Source organism: Lontra canadensis, unplaced genomic scaffold (assembly GCF_010015895.1).
Source record: "Lontra canadensis isolate GAN:19392208 unplaced genomic scaffold, GSC_riverotter_1.0 scaffold56, whole genome shotgun sequence".
Lineage (NCBI taxonomy): Eukaryota > Metazoa > Chordata > Mammalia > Carnivora > Mustelidae > Lontra > Lontra canadensis.
In genome coordinates, this window is record NW_022631050.1 from 9,117,651 (window position 1) to 9,137,684 (window position 20,034).

Here is a 20,034-nt window from a genome sequence, read left to right on the forward strand (position 1 = left end):
CTCTGAAATATCTTAGAGAAATATAGAGGGAAAAGCCATAGTTTCACTAGCAACACTCATAAGTCATCTCCAAGTGATTATGTCCTGGAAACATTCCATGTACAATGAATGTCATACATTTCTTCTAAATTAAATTCCAGAGACCAGTATTTTTCTGACATTCTCCCCAAATCCCTGAGCTATACCTTGCTTTGTTCTTATGGAGTACTTATCTCAGTATAGTTTTGAACTATAAAAGAAATCTGTGTGCACACACTGTGGTAAGGAACCTCAGACTAACTCCTCTCCTTAAGGTCTTATGTCTGATTTGTCATCAAATCCTGTCATTTTTTTCCTCCAAAATGTCTCTTGATTTGTTCTCTCATGAGGTCAGGCCTCCAAATCTTACACAACCCAACAATCATTTTGGATATCCGTCCTATCAGGTTGCCTTGAATTCAACCAGTGGATGCTGGGAGGGGTTTTAGAAGTGGCTTCCCCATCTACTGGCACTTTTGCCTATTCCCTGACCTATGTACTCACTCCTCTACCCATGACCATTTAAGAAGTGGCTTTAATTTCACACCAAATCCAATGTATCCAACTGACTTACAATTGGTTCTCCATCTCTTAAACTTTATTTCTCATTATTTACAATAATTATGTTAATCAAATTGCTTTCCTACAGACCCTATCCAACAAAACCCCCTAGAAACTTGCCTGTGCTGGATACCAATCCTAGACCCACCTAAGTTCAACAGGAAGAGATGCCTGAGGGTAACGACTCTTATCTGATGCAGAGTTGATGACAAAATATAGTGCTCTGAGGTCAAATATATCTGGATTCCTATCTCAGCTCTGTCATAACCTCGCTGAACCTCAGTGTAAAATAGTAATACTTATTTCATAAGGTTGAAAGGATTAAATGAGAGGATCTGTGCTGTTGTTGTTTAAAGTCCTGTGCTCTTTTATCATGTGGATTCTTAAATAGAAAAACAAGCAAACAACAGCAACAAAAATTCTCAGGACTCTGAAACTTATCCAAGTTGCTGACAGTAACGAAACTCTTAGATTCAAGATATGTTAATGCCTTATTGGTTTTTGTGTTTTGTTTTGTTTTGTTTTGTTTTGTTTTGTTTTCCTTACTGGTTCATTATTCACTCCACAGAGTCAATGAGAAGACATGCTTCTGCAAGCCCATGTAGGGCTAGAATAAACAGAACCCAAAGATGGGTGGTTATCCTGTGAGTTTAATGACAGCAAAGTAGGGCAGCCAGTGATTTTATGACAACAAATTCTTGGAACATAACAGGGTCACTCTGATATTAAAATAAAAGTCACTTTAATGATAGTCTTTGCAGTGTGTCACCACATAACGCAAAAGAAAGATTATCTCATACTAAAATCTAGTAATTAACTCTGTCACTAACTAATCTTTGACCTTATTTCCAAGATCTGAAGGATAGAAGACAAGGCCTTCCGTCCAATGTATTCTACCATTTAAGTTTCTTCAGGTTTCCAATGCTGCAAGAACTATGAGAGAGAAAAAGAAGGAACAAGGGAGAGGGAGAGGGAGAAAGGGGGCAAAGAGAGGTAGGTAGGCTTAGAGTTAAAAACTGTCTGCAAAATTGAATTGAAAGCTAAGGTTTATTTAATTATGTGAGGAGAGTAATGACATATGCAGAATGATCTTCCTAGTCATCTTAGAGCTGCTTTAAGTCAAGACTTTAAATCATGACTTCTGTTTCCAATGACTACCTCACCTTATAAGATTTGGTTACCACAGGCTTTGGGGCTGCCTCATGAGACAAGTAGCTCTGGAAAACTCCAAACTCTAGGATATCTTCTTTGTGTCAAAATATGAAGTTCCAGGCAGGTTCCCTGGCTCCAACTTTGAGCCAATCTTTGAATCAAAAGGCTGGAAGCCAAAGCTGAGCCTATAGCTTCCACAATCCCTAGAGGCTAGAAGAAGGAGACTTGTGCTCCTGTGAATCAAGAACACTTGAGGGAGGTCAAAGTCTCTCTACTCCAAGAAATAGCCTTAGGCTGACAGGTTTCTAGCCTAGTTCTGGGAGAATCATTTCTTACCTGAGTCACAGCACTCAGGCTGAAAGCTTGCTTCTCATGCAGACCCTGTTCTTCCCTTCAATATCCACCTCCTTCCTTGATGGTAAGATGTGCCTGATGACTTAAGAACCTTTGAAATCCATCCCTCAAAGTCTGAGCTAGAACCTAGTCCTTAGTTCTTGGTATTGAGCCTCCAGAACTGGGGTTCTCTCCAGCATCAGGCATGGTCAGCCAAGGAGATCGAGCTTCATGTGGGAAGCCTGGAGAATGGGAGCAAGAGATGGGAAAAAGAGCAGGTTTGTGGCACATTCTAGTCCTTCTCTAGTGAAACCTAAGGATTTAAGGTATTTTGTGATCAATCTGGGGTCTTATGTCCCACGAAAGAGGAGCTCAGCAGAGTTCCCGGTCTCCCTGAAAGTTCTGTCTTTTCCAATCATTCTGCCATCCATCCAGAAAGAATGGCGGTTGTTTCTGCCATCTAGAAAGAATGAAATGAGCAGCCTGTGCCTCAGGGCTTTCTCTTTAATGTTGCCATCAGAAACTAATAAAATGCATCAGGGCATTATTACTAAATACATTTATTCTAAATCAGACTGGTATGGAGGTCAGTGAGTATGTTCACTTGTATTTAAGCAAAGAGAAATTGTGTATTTGGTGTAGATTGAAACAGAAACAAAAACCCAGACACTAGAACCTGTGTGTCTAAATCCCAGGGCTGAAAGTGTTTTCTTTCTTTCTTTTTTTTTTTTTTCTATTTGTCCTTCAGCCTAAAAAAATATACCAAGAGTGACAGGAGTGCCCTGTATTTGTTTCCTGTGTCTGCTGAAAAATTACCATGAACTTTGAATTAATGAAACTAATGAAACCATGAACTAATGAAAAATTACCATAAATAAGAAAACACACACTTTATTCTCTTATAGTTCTGGAAATCAGAAGTCCAGAATCAGTTTCACTGGGTCAGATCAGAGTCTCAGAGAGGTAGTGCTCCTTACAGTAGCTATAACCTGTGTCTCAGCCTTTCCAGCTTTCAGACCTGCATTTCTTGGCTCATGGTTCCTTCCTTCCTTTGCAAAGTCAGCACCTTGCCACCTTTCATCAGTATCCCTTTGCTTTCCTCTCTGTCAAATCTTTCTCTGCCTCCTTCCTATAAGGAAACTTGTAATTACATTTAGGGCCCACCCAGAAAATTCAGGATACTCTTCTCTTCTCAATATCCTTAACTTAATTAAATCTGCAGAGTCCCTTTTGTTACACAAGAAAAAATTCACGGATTCCAAGGATTAGGACCTGGATTTCTTTAGGGGGCACCCTAAGAAGTAGAAAAGGGTGATGAACTGACACTTTCCAAAGTAAAATTAATCTGAGGGCTCACCAATGTGATCCTAGGTCAAAAAGCCAGCAGACCCTCTTTCCCAGAGCGTCTCCAAAGGCTACTCCAGCAGTAGGTAAGATTCTCATGGAGATCCAGCACAGCCACTTGGCAAACAGACACACTGGTCAGACTATGGCAATGAGCAGGTAGTAGCACTCCAAAGCTCTGTGCAGTGGGACCTCTCACTCCCATATCAGAGAGTTTGTGCCCTTCCTGGAAAGCCTAGATTTGACTTTAAAGCCCCCTTCTAAACCTAGTGACAATTTCTGGTCTTTCCTCGTTCTGAACCTATCCTGGAAAGAGTGGAAAATAGCAAACATGGTGCTGTAACATGCTAGATGCTCTGGTCGCGTGTCTGGCTATGAGCCAGTGTCTCAGGGACAATCAAGGGCAGATGCAGGGATGATCAGGGGCTCCAGGGAGTCCATTAGATCCTGAAGCAGGTGGATGCTGTCTTAATGTTGGAGCCATGAAGACGACCTTCTGGAACATGTTTAGAGGTTCCTGTGTTTCCTGGGTAACTTCAAAACAGAGCCAATTGTCTGAGCCAGTGCCTTTTCTAGTAGAGACCCTTTGTCACAAGATCTCCAGAGCCCACTCCCAGAACCAGGTAGTCCAGACACAAAGGAGAGGCAGAGGAGGGCACACCCTTAATTCTCAGCTCCCAGGCTGAGATGTATTCTTCTTGCCTAGTGGATTCTATTTCTGCAGGCTCTCTACATTTGAGATCTGGACCCTCTATGTTCACCCTGCCCAATACCTAGGTTCCCTCCAACACCCAGGGAGCCTGAGAGCTACCAGAGTCTGTGGTTGGCCATGGTATTCCTCCTCTCTAGAAAGAGAGATGACCTTGCCCCTGGGGAGCTGTTGTCCCCTCCGGACTCCTAAAAGCATTTTTTTTTAAACTCCTTTTATCTTTCTTATTGGAATACTCTTACTCTTGCATGTCTAATATTCTGGGTCCTGGGGTTGCATTTAAATCAAGACTTCTGAATGGCTTATTGGGTCCAGCATTTTAATTGCTTTCCTTTTCTATTATTTGATGGCTTCTTTTTATTTAATGACTTCCAAGGGCTCCCGTGACACCCAGATTATATAAGTGCCGGGGCCAAGATAAATGACGCCAGCAGCTTTACAGCCTGGAAGGAAAACATTTAAAGTGAATTTAATTTCATTCTCCTTTTATTTTAGCACCCGAAGACTAGAGGAAAATGATGTGAAAGTTTTCTGTTTTTCTTGTTCTGCAACAAGGGTAGAATTTGCAAATGGAAAAGCTTTTTTCTAATATCAGTTTATTTATTTTTTTTTATAAAATGACTCAGAGTATGGAGTGATTCTGCTAGCCATTTCTTTGTTATTCTCAATTTGAACATTCCAACATGATTGCTTTTAAATGCATCTCCAGGGTATCAGCTATTTTTAATTAGTGAGGCTTCTTTTCTTTTGTCTTTTTTCCTTTTCTTTCTTTTCTTTGTTGTTATCACTCTAGTTGATTTGTTTTCCATCTTCCCACTCCACCAGTCCCTGCCTCCTCACCAAACTCATCTGTTTCCCCATCATATCCACTCATGGTTTTATAGAAGCTGGTAAAACTCTGCATTCTCTGCGTCTCTAAAGGTCTCTGGTTTTTCCTCAGGGCCTCTCATCACCTCTCATCCTCATGCTTAAGAACAGAATCAAAAGTTTACAAGGACGTGTCTTTTCTGCAGTGAGGAAAAACCCAATATGCTGTGTTACAAAAAAGAATCATAAAATTAGACATGGAAGACTAAACATTTTAGCCTCTCTGCAATTTTACCAGAGAGGAAACTGAGGCCCAGCCTCAGGCACACTTAAGTCCGAGCTGGCCTCTATGGGGTATCTGCCAGGAGAGGCCAGTGCGGCTGCCTCCCAGCCACCTAAGACTCCCAGCCCACTCCTGGCAGGGGCAAGGCAGTGGCGGTCACACACCTGTTCCGCAGGTTGGGTCATCCCTTGGGCTCCCATCTCTCCTTCCACAAGAGTTTAGTGGCAGCTCTGGAATTTCTCTGCCAGAGCCCTATTGTGGTGTTGTGCAGTTGAAAAAGGGCAGGCTTGACAGTGAAAAAAAAATGTCAGTTCTAGTCTGATCTTTGGCACTGATCAGCTGTATAAATTTGGATGAGCCATTTCAGTCTCCAAATTTTAGTTTCCTCTTTGTGAAATGGAAAATAAAATCTACCTGGCCTAACAGCATAAGAAATATGGCCAATGTCTTGTCATAGGGATGTAACTGGACACCTGGCAGCTACACTCGCAGTGAACACAGCATAATGTACAAACTTGTCAAATCCCTAAGTTGTACACCTGAAATAAAAGTAACATCCTGTGTCATCTGTACTAAACCAACAAAAACGAATCTACTTGTTCTATAGCACAGGGTGGTGATAAATTCCCTCTCCAGAAATTCTTCGTTCTTGCTTCCAAGACACACATCTTTTCTGGTTTTCTCACCTCCATGGCCTTTCCTTTCAACCTCCTGTCTGAGGTCTTTTCCTTTCGTGCACCTCCTACTGTGGGGTCCCCTCAGACAGCTGGCTAGGCTAGCCCCACTCTCTGCTGACTCTGCCACACTTTTCTGGGAAAATTTCACCCCTTGGTATCAATGACTACCCATGAGTTTGACTCCCAAATCTTATCTCCAACCCAGAACTCCCTCCTGAGGGATTGTCTGTCTTCTTATCTGCTCCTCCCCACTCAGGTTGTCCTCAGCACCTTCCTTAACTCAGCATGCCCACTGCAACCTATTCTCCTTGCCGTAAGCTTCTCTTCCTCTGTTGTTTGTCTTGGGGAATGGCACCTGTGTTACTCTGTTGCTTCCATCAAAAAACTAGTAATCATGGGGTGCCTGGGTGGCTCAGTGGGTTAAAGCCTCTGCCTTCGCCTCAGGTCATGGTCCCAGGGTCCTGGGATCGGGCCTGCATGGGGCTCCCTGCTCAGCGGGGAGCCTGCTTCTCTTCCTCTCTCTCTGCCTGCCTCTCTGCCTACTTGTGATCTTTGTCTGTCAAATAAATAAATAAACCTTTAAAAAAAAAAGTAGTAATCACGTTAGCTTCCTTCTAGTCACATTGAGTAGGCTACAATACTCTCTCCTTTCTTTCTCCTGAATTTCTTTCTTTCATACCATTTTATCCATCCCTGTGGTCTAGTCAAAGCTCTGATTGTCTCTTACCTAAACTATTTCCACTACCTCTAACTTGCTTTCTCTTCTTTCAGTTTATCCTCTATCAATTCATCTTCTACATCACCACCACACTTAACTATCCCAAACACAGTTCTCATCATACTCTCAGAATTTGTAAAAGTCCCTCATCCTCTAAAAAAAACACAAAAGGGCCAAACACTTTCACAATGTTCTTCATGCCAACTCTTCAAGTTCCTTGATCTCCCCTTCTCCACTAACACACACACACACACACTCCACACTATACCAATCTTTGGCATTACCAAAATTCTTTAACTCTCATTAGAGGTCTCAGACCAGCTTGTAGCAGACCCCTGTTAGAATCTATTTGCGATCTTCAAGCCTTTTTCTTTGATGCTTTCACTCACAGTGGAGAGCCTTGGAAGCCATCTTTGTACCACTTGATCTTCCCATTCTGGTCATGTTGATAGGGCTGGCATAGATTCTGAACCCAAGCTTGGCCAGATTTTTATTCTTCACTAGGATTTTAGAATTTAGATTAAAGGCTATAAATTAGAGACCTACGGTTCAGCAGGTTCTTTTTTGTTCTTATTCGATCCCGTTATGTTACTTGGCAGTAACCTGCCTTGGCATCATGGGATGCCCAGGCTCCTGATCGGACATTTCCATTCTTGTTTAAGCAAGACAGAATGAGTTTCTTTTACTTGCCACCAAATGAGTCTAAGTCACTTATCAACGTGTTGAACATCTGCTTTTCCTCTGACTGAATCATCCTCCGATTTTTTTCATCTTACAGATTTTTACTCATCCTCAGGACCGAGCTCCTTTGCAAAGTCTTCAATACTCCCTCTCTTAGAAACAAATTTATGTGCTCCTGCTTGTAAGCTATCCCTGTATTTGCTATCACATTTAGTCATAGCTATGTTTTTAAGGCTGTTTTGCCCCTAAGCGCATGAGTTCCTGATGGCAGGAACTATGTCATATTCATAGGTATATCTCTACCACTAAGGGAGAGCTTCACACCTAGAAGACACTCACATTTATCTTTAATCAGTGAATTGAATCTTATGAAAGGCGCTCTGTAAACTCTTACGGTCTGTGCCAGTATTAACTGGAAATTCCAAAAGGCAGCTATTTTCTCCCTGTATAAAACACAGACCTTCCTTTTCATATAATCATTAGATGACCCCATAGGTCATGCCCTGAGTCCTAAACTCCTGATTAATGCTTTGTCCTGAATTTTATATTTGTCATAGATATTATCAAGTGATCAACTTTTCATAAAAATTAAGACAAATACAAGAAGAAGTAAAGGGACTAAAATAGCCGGAAATTTAGAGAAATAAAAGGCTACATGCTAATAGATCAGCCTTCCAAATAGCTCTCTGACTTTTACTTGAAGTAATTTTAAGGTTGACTTTTCAAAAAATATTTTGACAGCCTACTTCAACATTTCATTTTCATTTTAGACTTGCAGAGTATGGCAAAAACTTTTATTTTTATCCCTAAAAATGTTTCTTAGTTTCAGAAAGAAACTGAAAAATTCTCACATACTCTCTCAAAACAGAACTCATTTATCCTCCATTCATTTCAGAGAAAGACTTGTGTCCCTGCATCAACCACCTCAAAAAAGTATGAACAAGCAGCAGCCTAAACTCTTCTTTGAGGTCTAAGGAAAATTCTAGAACAGAGTAATACATCTTAGAACTGATTTATCATTCTCGAAACATTTTCTGCATTTTCCCACCTTTGCGTATTTGCTATCTATCCCCTTGACTTGAAATAGCACTCACGTGCCTCTGCTCCACCATCTATGAAAAGCTTAGCTCCTGTAATTAATTCTAGAGTTAACGTATGTCTGGCGGATACTTACGAGTACTTTTGGAAAGATGGTGCAATGAGTACCAGTAAAAAAATCAGGAGAGGTAAGCTTTAATCCTGAATGTAACATTGAATATGATGCTTTTCCTCCTTAAACCTCACTTTTGTTATTTATAAAAAAAGAGTCCTCAGTGTTTGGGGAAATGTCTTCCCATGATTTGGTAATAGTAATGGAACCAAAAGCCAGTGCAGATTACCTTTCATTTCAACCAACAGCTAATCAATGTAGGCAGTGTACCATGAGGCAGAGTCCATTGAAAAAATAAATTGATTCTTTTACTCTTGTAGTTATAATCCTTCTTTTCTAGACCTTTAGATTGTGTTTTTAAAGACTAATGATATACTGTATGTTGGCTGGATGAACACAATAAAAAATACTTTAAAAATATTTCATTTATTTACGTGAGAGAAAGAGAGAGAGCACAAGCCAAGGGGAGGGGCAGAGGGAGAAGGAGAAGCAGACACCTTGCTGATCAGGGAGCCTGACCTGGGGCTTGATACCAAGATCCTGGGATCATGACCTGAGCCAAAGGCAGACAATCAACTGACTGAACCACCCAGGCACCCCTTTAGAATATTTTCTTACTCTCAGAAAACAAAAACAAAAAAATAGACCACACTCAAGTTTGTGCAGATGGGTTAAAGAATTGGAGTACATGTCACATGCAAAAGAAAAAAAAAAAAGAGCAGGAGAAAGCATTGAGGTGGCTAGGAGGGAGAAGAGAGTATGTGGGTATAGTGAGGGGACCAAAGCATGGGTTTCCCTGCAAAAATTTAGAGGGCTTTCTTTGAAGCAGTGATTAGATTTGCTCTGTCTAGCCCCAAATTTCCTCAGGCAGCAAGTCCTTCATCACTAGAGGAATTTAAGCAAAGTATAGATGACTTGTGGATAGGTAAATAGTAGAGCAAGTTCAAGTATTGAATGATGGGTTAGCACACAGCCCCTAGGACAGGTTCAGGTTCTGAATGATGGATTAGCACATAGCCAGAGAATGCTAAGATTCTCTGTTGTCCCAACCACATGTGGCTCTGGGGCAGCTCTCAGGCCAGAATTTGAAGGGCATTGGTGAACCACTAGGATGCCATCAGGATTGCTACAGCAATGAAATATACCAGATATAAGTTTACCAGACTCCCAAAGAGGGATAGCAGGTAAAACAGCCTTGGGCTATAATGGTCATAGCCTAGCCCCAGTGAACAACCCAGACAAATAAAGCCTTGGCTGTTTAGTCTCCTAGGTCAGTCTCTTGATTCAGCTCCTTCCAGGTAGAATATTAAATAGCATGTTTCAGCTTTTCAAAACTGGTGTCTTAATTGTTAGTTGTCTGTCTCCCTGGGACTGCCTAATGGGAACTTACACTAATAGGAATCAAGGGAGATTGAATCTCTGCTGAGATGCAGAGCATTCTCTTTATAGTCAATTTCCAAAGAAGCAATTTCAGTGTGGCCAAATCTTGATGGGATGAAGAAAGACAGAGTGGCAATAAGGAGACTGACTTCATTATACATACAAATTTTTAAATGTAACAAATTATAATGTTAAAGTTTCCCGGAAGCACGGAATCCTTATAGCTTAATGACAGGGACTGGGAGGCCAGCAGAATTATTTTGCTTTTAGTTTTTTTCTTTGGGAAAGAGAGATCACCCAGTCTCATAGCACCAAGAAAGATCTAAAGACAACAACAGCTTCTCTCCCCTGCACAAATTTGAAAAAAGTCAAATGTTTATCAATAGGGGAATGCATAAATTGTTCTGATAAATTTATGCAATGAAATACTATGCAAAAGTTAAAATGACTGAAAAACACAATTGTAGGCTTTCAAAAATATGTAAACTATTATTCATAAAGATGTTTAAAACACAAAGCAACCCAACATATTATTTATGATTGTCTGCATACATGGTAAAAATATAAAACCATGGGCAGGAAGAGTAAACACTGAATTGATTATAGTGTTTATCTATAAAAGGAGAGAGGAAAGAGAACATAATTGCAAAAAAAATAAAAAGGAACCTCAACTTCATGTGTGAATTTATTTGATAAAAATGTTGGAATGAAATTTAAAAATTAAAAAAATAAATATTGGGGGGCACCTGGGTGGCTCAGTGGGTTAAAGCCTCTGCCTTCGGCTCAAGTCGTGATCCCAGGGTCCTGGGATCGAGCCCCGCATCAGACTCTCTGCTCAGCAGGGTGCCTGCTTCCGCCTCTCTCTCTGCCTGCCTCTCTGCCTACTTGTGAGCTCTCTCTCTGTCAAATAAATAAATAAAATCTTTAAAAATAATAAAAATTAAAATTAAAATTAAATATTAAATATTTTTATCAAGGTGACTTGCCTAATACATTCAAGCCCCTTTTTTCCTTATTGGTTCTCAAAATTTAGTGTGTATCAGAATTGCCTGGAGGGCTTGTTAAAATACAGACTTTTGGATACATTCCCCAAATTTCTGACTCAGTATACCTGGGGTTGAGTCCAAGAGTTTGCATTTTGGACAAGTTACCAGGTAATTCTAATGTTCCTGGTCCAGGGCCACATTTTGCAGACCAATGTCTCATCATATAGCTACTTACCAGTGAATATGCATTCAGACTTTAAACTGCCTAAGGACAGAGATCTTTAGCTTAATCTTTATAGCTTCCACCTAGGAAATAGACTATCAATAAATATTTTGTAAATTGAAAGTACTCATCATCTAAAAAATTGCAGACACACATGCGCGTGCGTGCGTGCGCGCACACACACACACACACACACAGACATACACAGACACATTTTGCAGTATGATAACCACTCAGCAGGATGCAAAATAAATAGTATATTATTGGTAATAACTTGGCAATTTTAGAAAAGCAAATAAAATGTTACCTAGGATGGTAGATCCTCCTCAGGGAAGGCCTCAAGGTATGGTCAACAGTGTTCTCATCCCCAGCATGTTACACTTCTCAAGTCAGAGGACTTGAGAAGTTCCTAGTGAAGCCCTAAGTCAAGAGAGTAGATAAAATAAGGACACTATGTCAGAATACTGCAGTGATTTTTTCATGTAATATCCACTCATTCACCTCCTACTTACGGTCCATGGGAAGATGACAGTTGGACTCCCTGAATCCAGTGGGTGGGGTGAGATCCTGAGATGTGAGGGACCAAGCAGTGGATTTGTGCCTACCATAACAAGCAGCAGAATGAGAGCAGGAATCAAGGAAGTTTGATCTTCAGAGATCTTTAAAATTGCTTAATCGATCAGAGTGTCCCTAAAACTGAAATGGTTGAGCAGCTTTACTTGTCAGAGGAGCTACGTTTAATTTTATAAGCTCTGTCATATGAGTCATCTATGGCTTTGGCCAAGTAACTCAAACACTCTGAACATCAGTTTTTATATTTGTAAAAAAACAGAGGTATAAACTTTGCCCTAATGCCTAGTTTATGAATTATAAAATGTATGAATATTTAATGAGATAACATTTGTATAATACTTAAATAAATTAAAAAGGATTAAGCAACTGTAACCCACTCTCACCTTTATTATCAACAGTATCTGTATCTGTCACAGGTATAAGCCTGTGACATAATGGGCTTCCAAGAAGACACAGTCTAGTAGAGTCTAAACTTTTTCCTCTCAGAATTTTTATTTTAATAGGGAAGTTAGGATAAGCATAAAAACATAAATAGCTATAGATACATAAACAAAGACATAACCATGGAATCATAGAAGTGTGCATGTGTACACATGCACAGACACACACACACACACACACATACACTGCTAGCAATATGAGGTAGCATTAATGTCTATATAAGAAAGTCTTGGTTAAAATAAAGGAAAACTAAACTCTTTTTTAAAAATTAGGAGAATTTATTAGATCATACATATGATAAGTATAATAAAAATGTTGCTGTTGTTATTGTTTGGGATAAGCTTAATACTATACTTTGACAAAGACACCAATGACCCAGTGTCCTTACATGACTGCACTGTGCCTTCCGCAGTGCAGACCTTCAGACAACACTGCCAGTCTCAATATGATTGACAGAAGCTTTCATCCTTCTTTATACATAATCAGCAGAAAAATATGTCCCAACAGTGCCCAAAAGAGTCTTAAGATTTACTGTGATTGACCATGTGCCTAGCCATGAACCAATGTCTAGGACCATGGGATGGTACATACTTAAAAGACTTAATCCATTCTAAAATCAATACTGGGCTGGAAGTGGAGTTGATCTTGTCCAATTTGGCTGACAAGCACAGGAGACAGTACACCAAAACAATTCAAGATGCTACTGTCAGGGAGGGAATGGGCATCAGAGAAGGACTGGGGAGAAAAAGGAGAAGAAGGACAGCAGCAGTGACATCAGGAATCTGCCCCCTCCAATGACAAACAGGTGATCCATAAATACGTGTTTTGGTAAATCACAAGAGAGGAAAAGCATAAGAGCCAGGAAGCTCCAGAAGACACTGTGAAGGTTATAGACCTTGAGTGGTCTTATGAGTACACCATGCTGTTACATGTATAATAACAAACAAAAATGATGATGAAGATGTTGGGGAGAAGTCTGGTAAAATCATTGCCTTTTGTCCTTGTTTTGGGGAGTGAGTGGGAGAATGTTGATGGGAAAAAAGGAAGGAAGAGCTATGTTCTAGTTAAATTTGTAAATCTTGATTTTCTTAATGTGTATTTTGTAGTCAATAAATTTTTGCCAGGGACAGCAATTCTAGCGTAGTTTAATGCATTCTTTCCTAAAGTGTGCCATCTGACCTTAATGTAGCATTGGAACTGAAAATGTACTTTCATATTTTTATACAAGAAAGATATAATTAACCAGCAATTAACTGAGAATGCATTATCTTTCTTAACTATTTGAACTCTACTTTAAAAGCCTGAATTTCCTTGAAATATTGCTTATTTTAATAAAACTATTTCATATCTGGATAACAATTTCAGTGTCTTAATGGACCCTATTCCAGGGACGTGTGAAACATAGGAAAGAGAGTACTTACGTGACCTAGAATATTTATCTGAGACCTTGAGAGCTGTATCAGCTTCAGTGGCATAAAAGCCTACTTCGCAAAAGTTGACCTCATTTGTACATTTCAATGAAATTTCTCAGGTCTGCAAATCCCAGCCTCAAGACCACTTTTCACAAGATACACATACAAGAGCAGAGGTAGGAAGATATGGCCACTACCTAGTCATAAGTGAGGCAGATTCCATGGCTTGTAGAATAAAAATGGGGACTAATAGATTTGTAATTGCTTCAGGCGAAAAATGCCCAAGCCTGAGTTGTTGTGAAACCTGTGTGTGAGGAATTGAATAGAAAAAGGAGTGCTTAAATCTGAGGTTGTGAATTTCATTTGTTTGTTTATTCGTTCACTTAACAAAACTACAATGACGTTAAACGTGTGAAAGGAAAGATGGCAAACAGTTCTTTGGAAACAGTGCCCCTAATGAGGTCACAAAACCAAATCTCAACCCCAGAGCCTAAATCCATTTCTCCTCTGACAATAACAAAGAAGTAATACCCATGTGTGTTATATACAAAAGAGCTATATTTAGATGGTCGGGAGCTGATCTGCTCTTAATTTGCCCAGCAAGTCACGATTTCCCTGTAATTCACTTCTTTCCCCTAAGATACAGTGGGGAGAGCACTGGATTGGAAATCAGGCAACCTGGTTTCAATTCCACCAAAAACCAGCTGGTAACATCTTTGGGCAAATTACTTAAACTCTCTGATTCTCGGCCTCTTCATACGTAAAAGAGTATTAACACTTTCAAACCTAATTGAGATCATGTTGCGAAAGTGTGCCTTATATCATTAGACCTATAATTTATTAATTCCATCTAGAATAAAAGCATTTAGACCTTCAAACCATAATTTAAAAACTAATAAGAAGAATAACTTAAAGAAAGAAAAGAGGGAGTTGCTGACACCTCTTTTCTTTCCTAGTACTCTAGGTGAACTTCCATTTTAGTATTTGGTCATTTTTAATGACTATGTCTTACCTACTAGACTCAGTTCCCTGAAAACAGAGACCTCACCATACAAATTCTCTCCCAGTCTCCAGCAAGCCCTTGACACTGAGGCACATTCTAGGTAATGAAAAACTGCACCTCTGGAATCAAAGCGCTCATTTTCACTCCTAAAGAATTTGGGGTGGTCCCTGAAGTGTATGCTGCCTAGTCTTGTAGGTATGGCTCCTGACTTCTCTGAAGATGGCCTCTCCAGGCCCAATTCCATCTCCTTGGTGTGAGTGAGAGTCCCACCACTTGCTGGGACAACCTTGACATCTCCATTCTAAGACAGATTCATTGTTTGCTTTTGGGGGCTAATTAAGTGAAAGACTATCTCCTTTGAGTTTTCTTTCCCCTTCATCAATACTGTTAACTGTTTCTTCCTATGTCTTTCTATAATTATAGGAAGCTATTTTGTATCAATTGCCTTGTTCTCTCTCAGATGCAGGCCTGCTGCATAGCTGAAGGTGAAGAAATTTCAGGGACAAAGTTACCATTCACATCAGAAATACACCAATTATTTACTTAATAGATTACTTAGGGGAAGTGTAGTAGAATAAGAGGTTAGAGAGGGGGAATTCAGGCTTTGCCCCATCTCTGCCCCATCTCTGCACCTTTGGTACTCCCTAAGTAGCTTTGGAACATAATTTCACCTCTCCTTATGTTAGCCTTCAATAAAATGAATAGTGAGGACCAGATGACCTTTGAGCCCTCTTCCATGTCTGACATTTAGAATTAAAGTTTTATTTTATGTCACCATAAAATAGAATTATCTGTGTATTGAGAATAGTCTGAGCCAAGGCCAAAAAATTTGGTGCTGCATTAGAATCAAAAATGAATGTGCATGATCTTGAAATCACATATGTGAAAGAAGTGTTGATGAATCTTTTCTTGGTAAATGTAAGCCCCATGGTTGGTTGATACAACAGCCTAACTGGGGAACTTTGTAATATGGTTAAAGAAAGCTGAACTGGGGGTGCCTGGGTGGCTCAGTAGGTTAAAGCCTCTGCCTTCAGCTCTGGTCATGATCCCAGGGTCCTGGGATTGAGCCCCACACAGGCTCTCTGCTCGGTGGGGAGCCTGCTTCCCCTCCTATCTCTCTCTGTCTGCCTCTCTGCCTACTTGTGATCTCTGCCTGTTAAATAAACAAATAAAATCTTTAAAAAAGAGAGAGAGAGAAAGAAAGCTAAACTAATTGAAGTTTCCAAAATGGATGAGTCTGCTAATCACATGCTGCTATGGCTATTAAAATCAAAACCATATGCTGTATCTTTCTAGTGTCATGCCAGCATCACATAGAATAGCCAGTAATGTCACTTTCCCCTGCCAACTAAAGCATTAAGAAAGAATGTTGTCACCTAGTAAGTAGAGATTTGTGTCACTTAAGATTCCTCATGGACTATTTATTCTTTAATGAACACTGAGAACCTACTATACAAAGCATTCTATGAGATACTGAGTGAACTATACTTATGAACCAGATATACGTCTACTCACTGGAAGTTAACACACAAATACTTATTCTCCTACATACATTCATACTGTCATGATAAAGGGTAAGAAGGGATAAATAAACACCATGGAAGAGATGCAGATTAAGTACTCAGAGAAAGGAGCTATCCCAACCGAGGGCATAAAGAAAGAATTTTATGAAGCAAGAATATAAAATAAATCTTGACTGTTGGGTTACATTTGGACCTGTGGAAATGACAAGACACAGCAAAAATAAAGAAAGAGGAGCTAGAAAGCATAGCCCAGTGACAACAAAATTAGCACCATTAACATTCAATGTTTACCACTACTTATTACCTACTACGAACTTCCAATTCATGGTCTATTGAATCCTCATAACTCTAAGGAATGGGTTCCATTAGTATGCCTATTTTTAGATGGGGAAACTAAGGTCCAGAAAAGAGGAGTACCTTAGTCAAGCCCTCCCGTTAATAGAAGTAGCAGGTTGTTGAGAATTGCTGAAGTCTGTGGCTGTGGCAGGGAGGAAGGAAAATATAACCTAAATGGTTCATTGTGGCTAGCTGATAAACAGGCTGGAATGCTAGACTCTCTCAGTGAATCAAATGTAGGAAGAATGCAAATGAACTAGATAGGAAGTAAAAAATAAAAACTTCCATATATTAAAAAAGAGCTATATTCCATTTATTAATTAAAATGTAAAAACTCAGTACCTCTCTGGCACATTTGTCAGTGTTGAAGTACAGAATGTCAGTCACATCTGGAAGGGATATGACTCTCCTTCCCAGTACAACCCTCTGCTTGTGAAGGTGGTAAAACTGAGGCTGAAAGATAATTAACCTTGATCAAATGCTCCATTCAGTTTAGGCTTTAAATAAAGAATAAATATATATGTAGGCTCACCACTGCATAATTCTTGCCAATTATTTTCATACTGCTGTTGGGAATTGACAACTGAAGATGATACTAGAAAGTTAAGATCCCCAGGCACTCATACAATCTATGCGCTGCAAAGAAAACAATTAAGTTGTATTCTCTTCTGTGCTTTAATCATAATAATGTGATTCTATTACTTCACTGAGTTGATTGGTAACCAATTGTACATAAGGCATTTAACACAGACAGATCTCCTAACCGGACACACATTAATTCCCTCCTAAATGTCTTGTAAATAAAAGATGCACCAGAACCTCAAAGGGTCTTCTATTTTCACAGAGATTAGTAAAGTGGCTCAGATTCTCTCTTGTTTGATCAGCTGTTCAGGAATTAATTCTGCTAAGCCACATTCATATTAAAATGTATATTGTCCAAAAGAAATATTTTCTATAAAGATCCTCTTAGATGTTTATACACTGCCATCAGTAAGCTCACACTACGGGGATCTATATTGAATATATGTATTTATATTGGGTTTATTGTTCTACTGCAGCTACTCAGAAATACAGTTGATAGTTAAAACAGACTTCCCCGAAGAGACATCGATTTAGAGTCTCTGTGAGTTAAATTAGCAACGTTTTAATCTCTGTCTTGAGTGGTACCATTCAGTATGTCATTATAATATTAATAATATTAGCTAGCATGTATTGAGTGTTTTTATTATAGTTTGCATTTTTATTTGATGCTTTCTCTGATCAAATCAAGAGAAGGCTTGAAATCTCTTCTTCAATTACCCAGCAATTATAATGTTGTGCTCCAATACCTTCAATAGATAGCATTCACTGGGTAAATAATACACATGTTTTTTTGCAACCCATATTACTCTCATCTGAAAATTTAGAACAAAAGTAATATTTTCCCCTGAGAAAAAAATTTAAGAGCTTCCTTTTAAAATATGGACAGCCTTTTAGCCTTGTTCAGTTATGGAGAGGATTGTCAAAGAAGATATAAAGGCAGTGGTGTTTCTGTAGATAAATGTCCACAAATAAGAAACAATTTTTAAAGGCTCAATACTTCATTTTAGCTATTTAAGCCAGCTTCTTTCCCTCAGCTTCTAAATGATTCCTCCATTCCATTTTTCATGTATTTTACATATTAGCCTAGTGGATAGTTAGATATCTCAGCCTGTTTACCCATTTACCCATAAATACTCATTTCAATATCTAATTTTAATTGTATTTAATATGTAATTGATATTTGCTTCAGCCTTATTCAATCATTGCCACTGGGTTAAATTTAGAATTCATAGAGTTATTTGAAATTATTTGTTTGAAATGACCCAAACTATAAGGCTTTCCATTTAGGGCAGAACTTTTATTACCACAGTGAATTTTAAATATTATGTCTGTGAGATTTAGAATGCCTAACTCAAGTAACTTGATTGAAATAATAACTGAAACTAATCCCATATTATTGAACAAAAAGATACACAATGAGAAATCAAATTTTTGTTTTTCATAATTTCACCATAATTTTATTTTGTATTTACAGTCTTCAATTTCTAATGCAAGGGTCTTGCTGAGGACTGGGAGATTAGGGAAGAGGGATGAGGTTTGGAGGAAAGGAATCAGAGGTCTTGTGTGGACAACAATAATTAATAAAGTTAACAGGATGTGAAAGTCTTCCAGAAGAAATTCTTGCAGCCAGCTTTGCGTTCTCGGGGTGCCATGGCAGGGTTTGAGTTAGCAGATCTCTGCAGTTCCAGCCTCATTTCATCCTGCTCAGCAGCCTGGGACAAATCTTCAGGTTCCAGGGCATCGTTCTCTGTCTGGTTGGGTTCAGACAGCAGCTCTGCCAAGAAGTACTTGGCCAGTTCCTGTAGAGGGTAGAAAGGATATAGAGAGAAGGGATGAGGATGATGGTGGGTGATGGAGAAAAAGAAATGGCAAAACCTAACTTGGAAAGCAGTTTCAGCTACACCCCAAACCCAATTTTCACAGCTGTGCACTTTTGCACACTTAAAATCAGTTGAGGATATAAAAATAAGGGTAGTTCCTATATCACCGAGTTACACAGATACACTAAAAATACTCAAATGTTTCTGCATGTTTCCTGCCTCTATAGATGTAACACACGCATACACACAGAAATAGAAGATTGTTAATACAGTTTTACAAAGATAAAACAGTGCCAACAGTTTAATTCAATTTCAATTCCCAGCTCATGAGCTACACACTGGAATTGTTCTTACCGTTTTTGCTAAGTTAACTGTGGAGAACGAGACCTTTCACAATCTTAAACATACTGTGTTTTGTCTGCAGGGTGCCCTTTAGCAACGTGGAGGGAGGAACTCCTCAGGAAGGGAGCCTTCAGAAGGCCGCTCTTTTTCAGCACCTGGGCCAGCACCTCCGCGTTCAGCCCTGCGGGATGCCTGCCTCATCCCTTCCTGCTCAGCTACCCGGGTCTTGGGATTTTCTTTGATGCCAGAGAACTTACCTGAACTGTGACCGATGCGCTGACCAGGAAAAAAGAGAGGTAAGAGGAGATTCTGGACTTCAAAAGTTTTCCTGAGAGCTTTGGGAGCTGAGGGACCCAGAAGAGCACCGAAACTCTTCAGGAGCACCTCGTAAATCCACCCAAAGGGGTAGGTTAAAGGCTAAGAGAAGATTGAGGGATTCGGGAGAGGGAGGGGAGGACGTCGAGGAAATCTCCTTACCTGCTTCCCCGCGGCAGCAGCCAGGGACTTCTGCAGAAACTGACGGAGTCGGGGATCCGAGGGCGCGCCGGTGACACCGCCCAGAGCCAGGACAATGGACAGCGCGGCCAGCGCGCACTGGAGGCGGCAGGACAGCATCTCTGCGCCGGGGAAGCCGAGCGAGAGGACGGTTGGTCAAACTCTATGAGACGATCCGCAGGCAGCAGCGATAGCTCTGAAACTCGCGACTCCTAAAGCGGCTTGTGTGCTCTCCACCGGCTCCCCGCTTTTTAAACTCTCTCTCTGACGTCAGACGAGGAGGCGCCCCCAGATCTCACCAGCGCTTTTACGCACCATTACCCTCGTGAAATCAATCACAGAAGTAAGAGGAGGCTACACAATCCAAAGTGGTTTACTTAAAAAAAAAAAAATCATAATCTTTCACCCACATAGGCCCACATGATTTTACACATACCACAGTATCTATACAATCTTTTATATTGTCACTGCTGTGCACACGCACA

The 20,034-nt window shown here is 39.9% G+C and overlaps 1 protein-coding gene across 1 annotated transcript; it reads right to left on the minus strand.

Moving 5' to 3' along the window:
* Nucleotides 1–18,320: 18,320 nt before the first annotated feature.
* SST (somatostatin) lies at nt 18,321–19,791 on the minus strand. The gene is made up of 2 exons (XM_032875617.1): nt 19,532–19,791; nt 18,321–18,691 (listed from the first exon to the last, which is right to left on the minus strand). Exons 1-2 carry the CDS (start codon nt 19,667–19,669, stop codon nt 18,479–18,481), a joined length of 351 nt encoding a protein of 116 aa, XP_032731508.1. The 5' UTR covers nt 19,670–19,791; the 3' UTR covers nt 18,321–18,478.
* Between the last annotated feature and the right edge of the window lie 243 nt (nt 19,792–20,034).

Coding starts and splice junctions, on each gene's coding strand:
- SST (XM_032875617.1), bottom strand. CDS start 19,669: ATGCTGTCCTGCCGCCTCCAGTGCGCGCTGGCCGCGCTGTCCATTGTC. Junction 18,692..19,531: donor CTGCTGCCGCGGGGAAGCAG/GTAAGGAGATTT, acceptor TACCCTCTACAG/GAACTGGCCAAGTACTTCTT.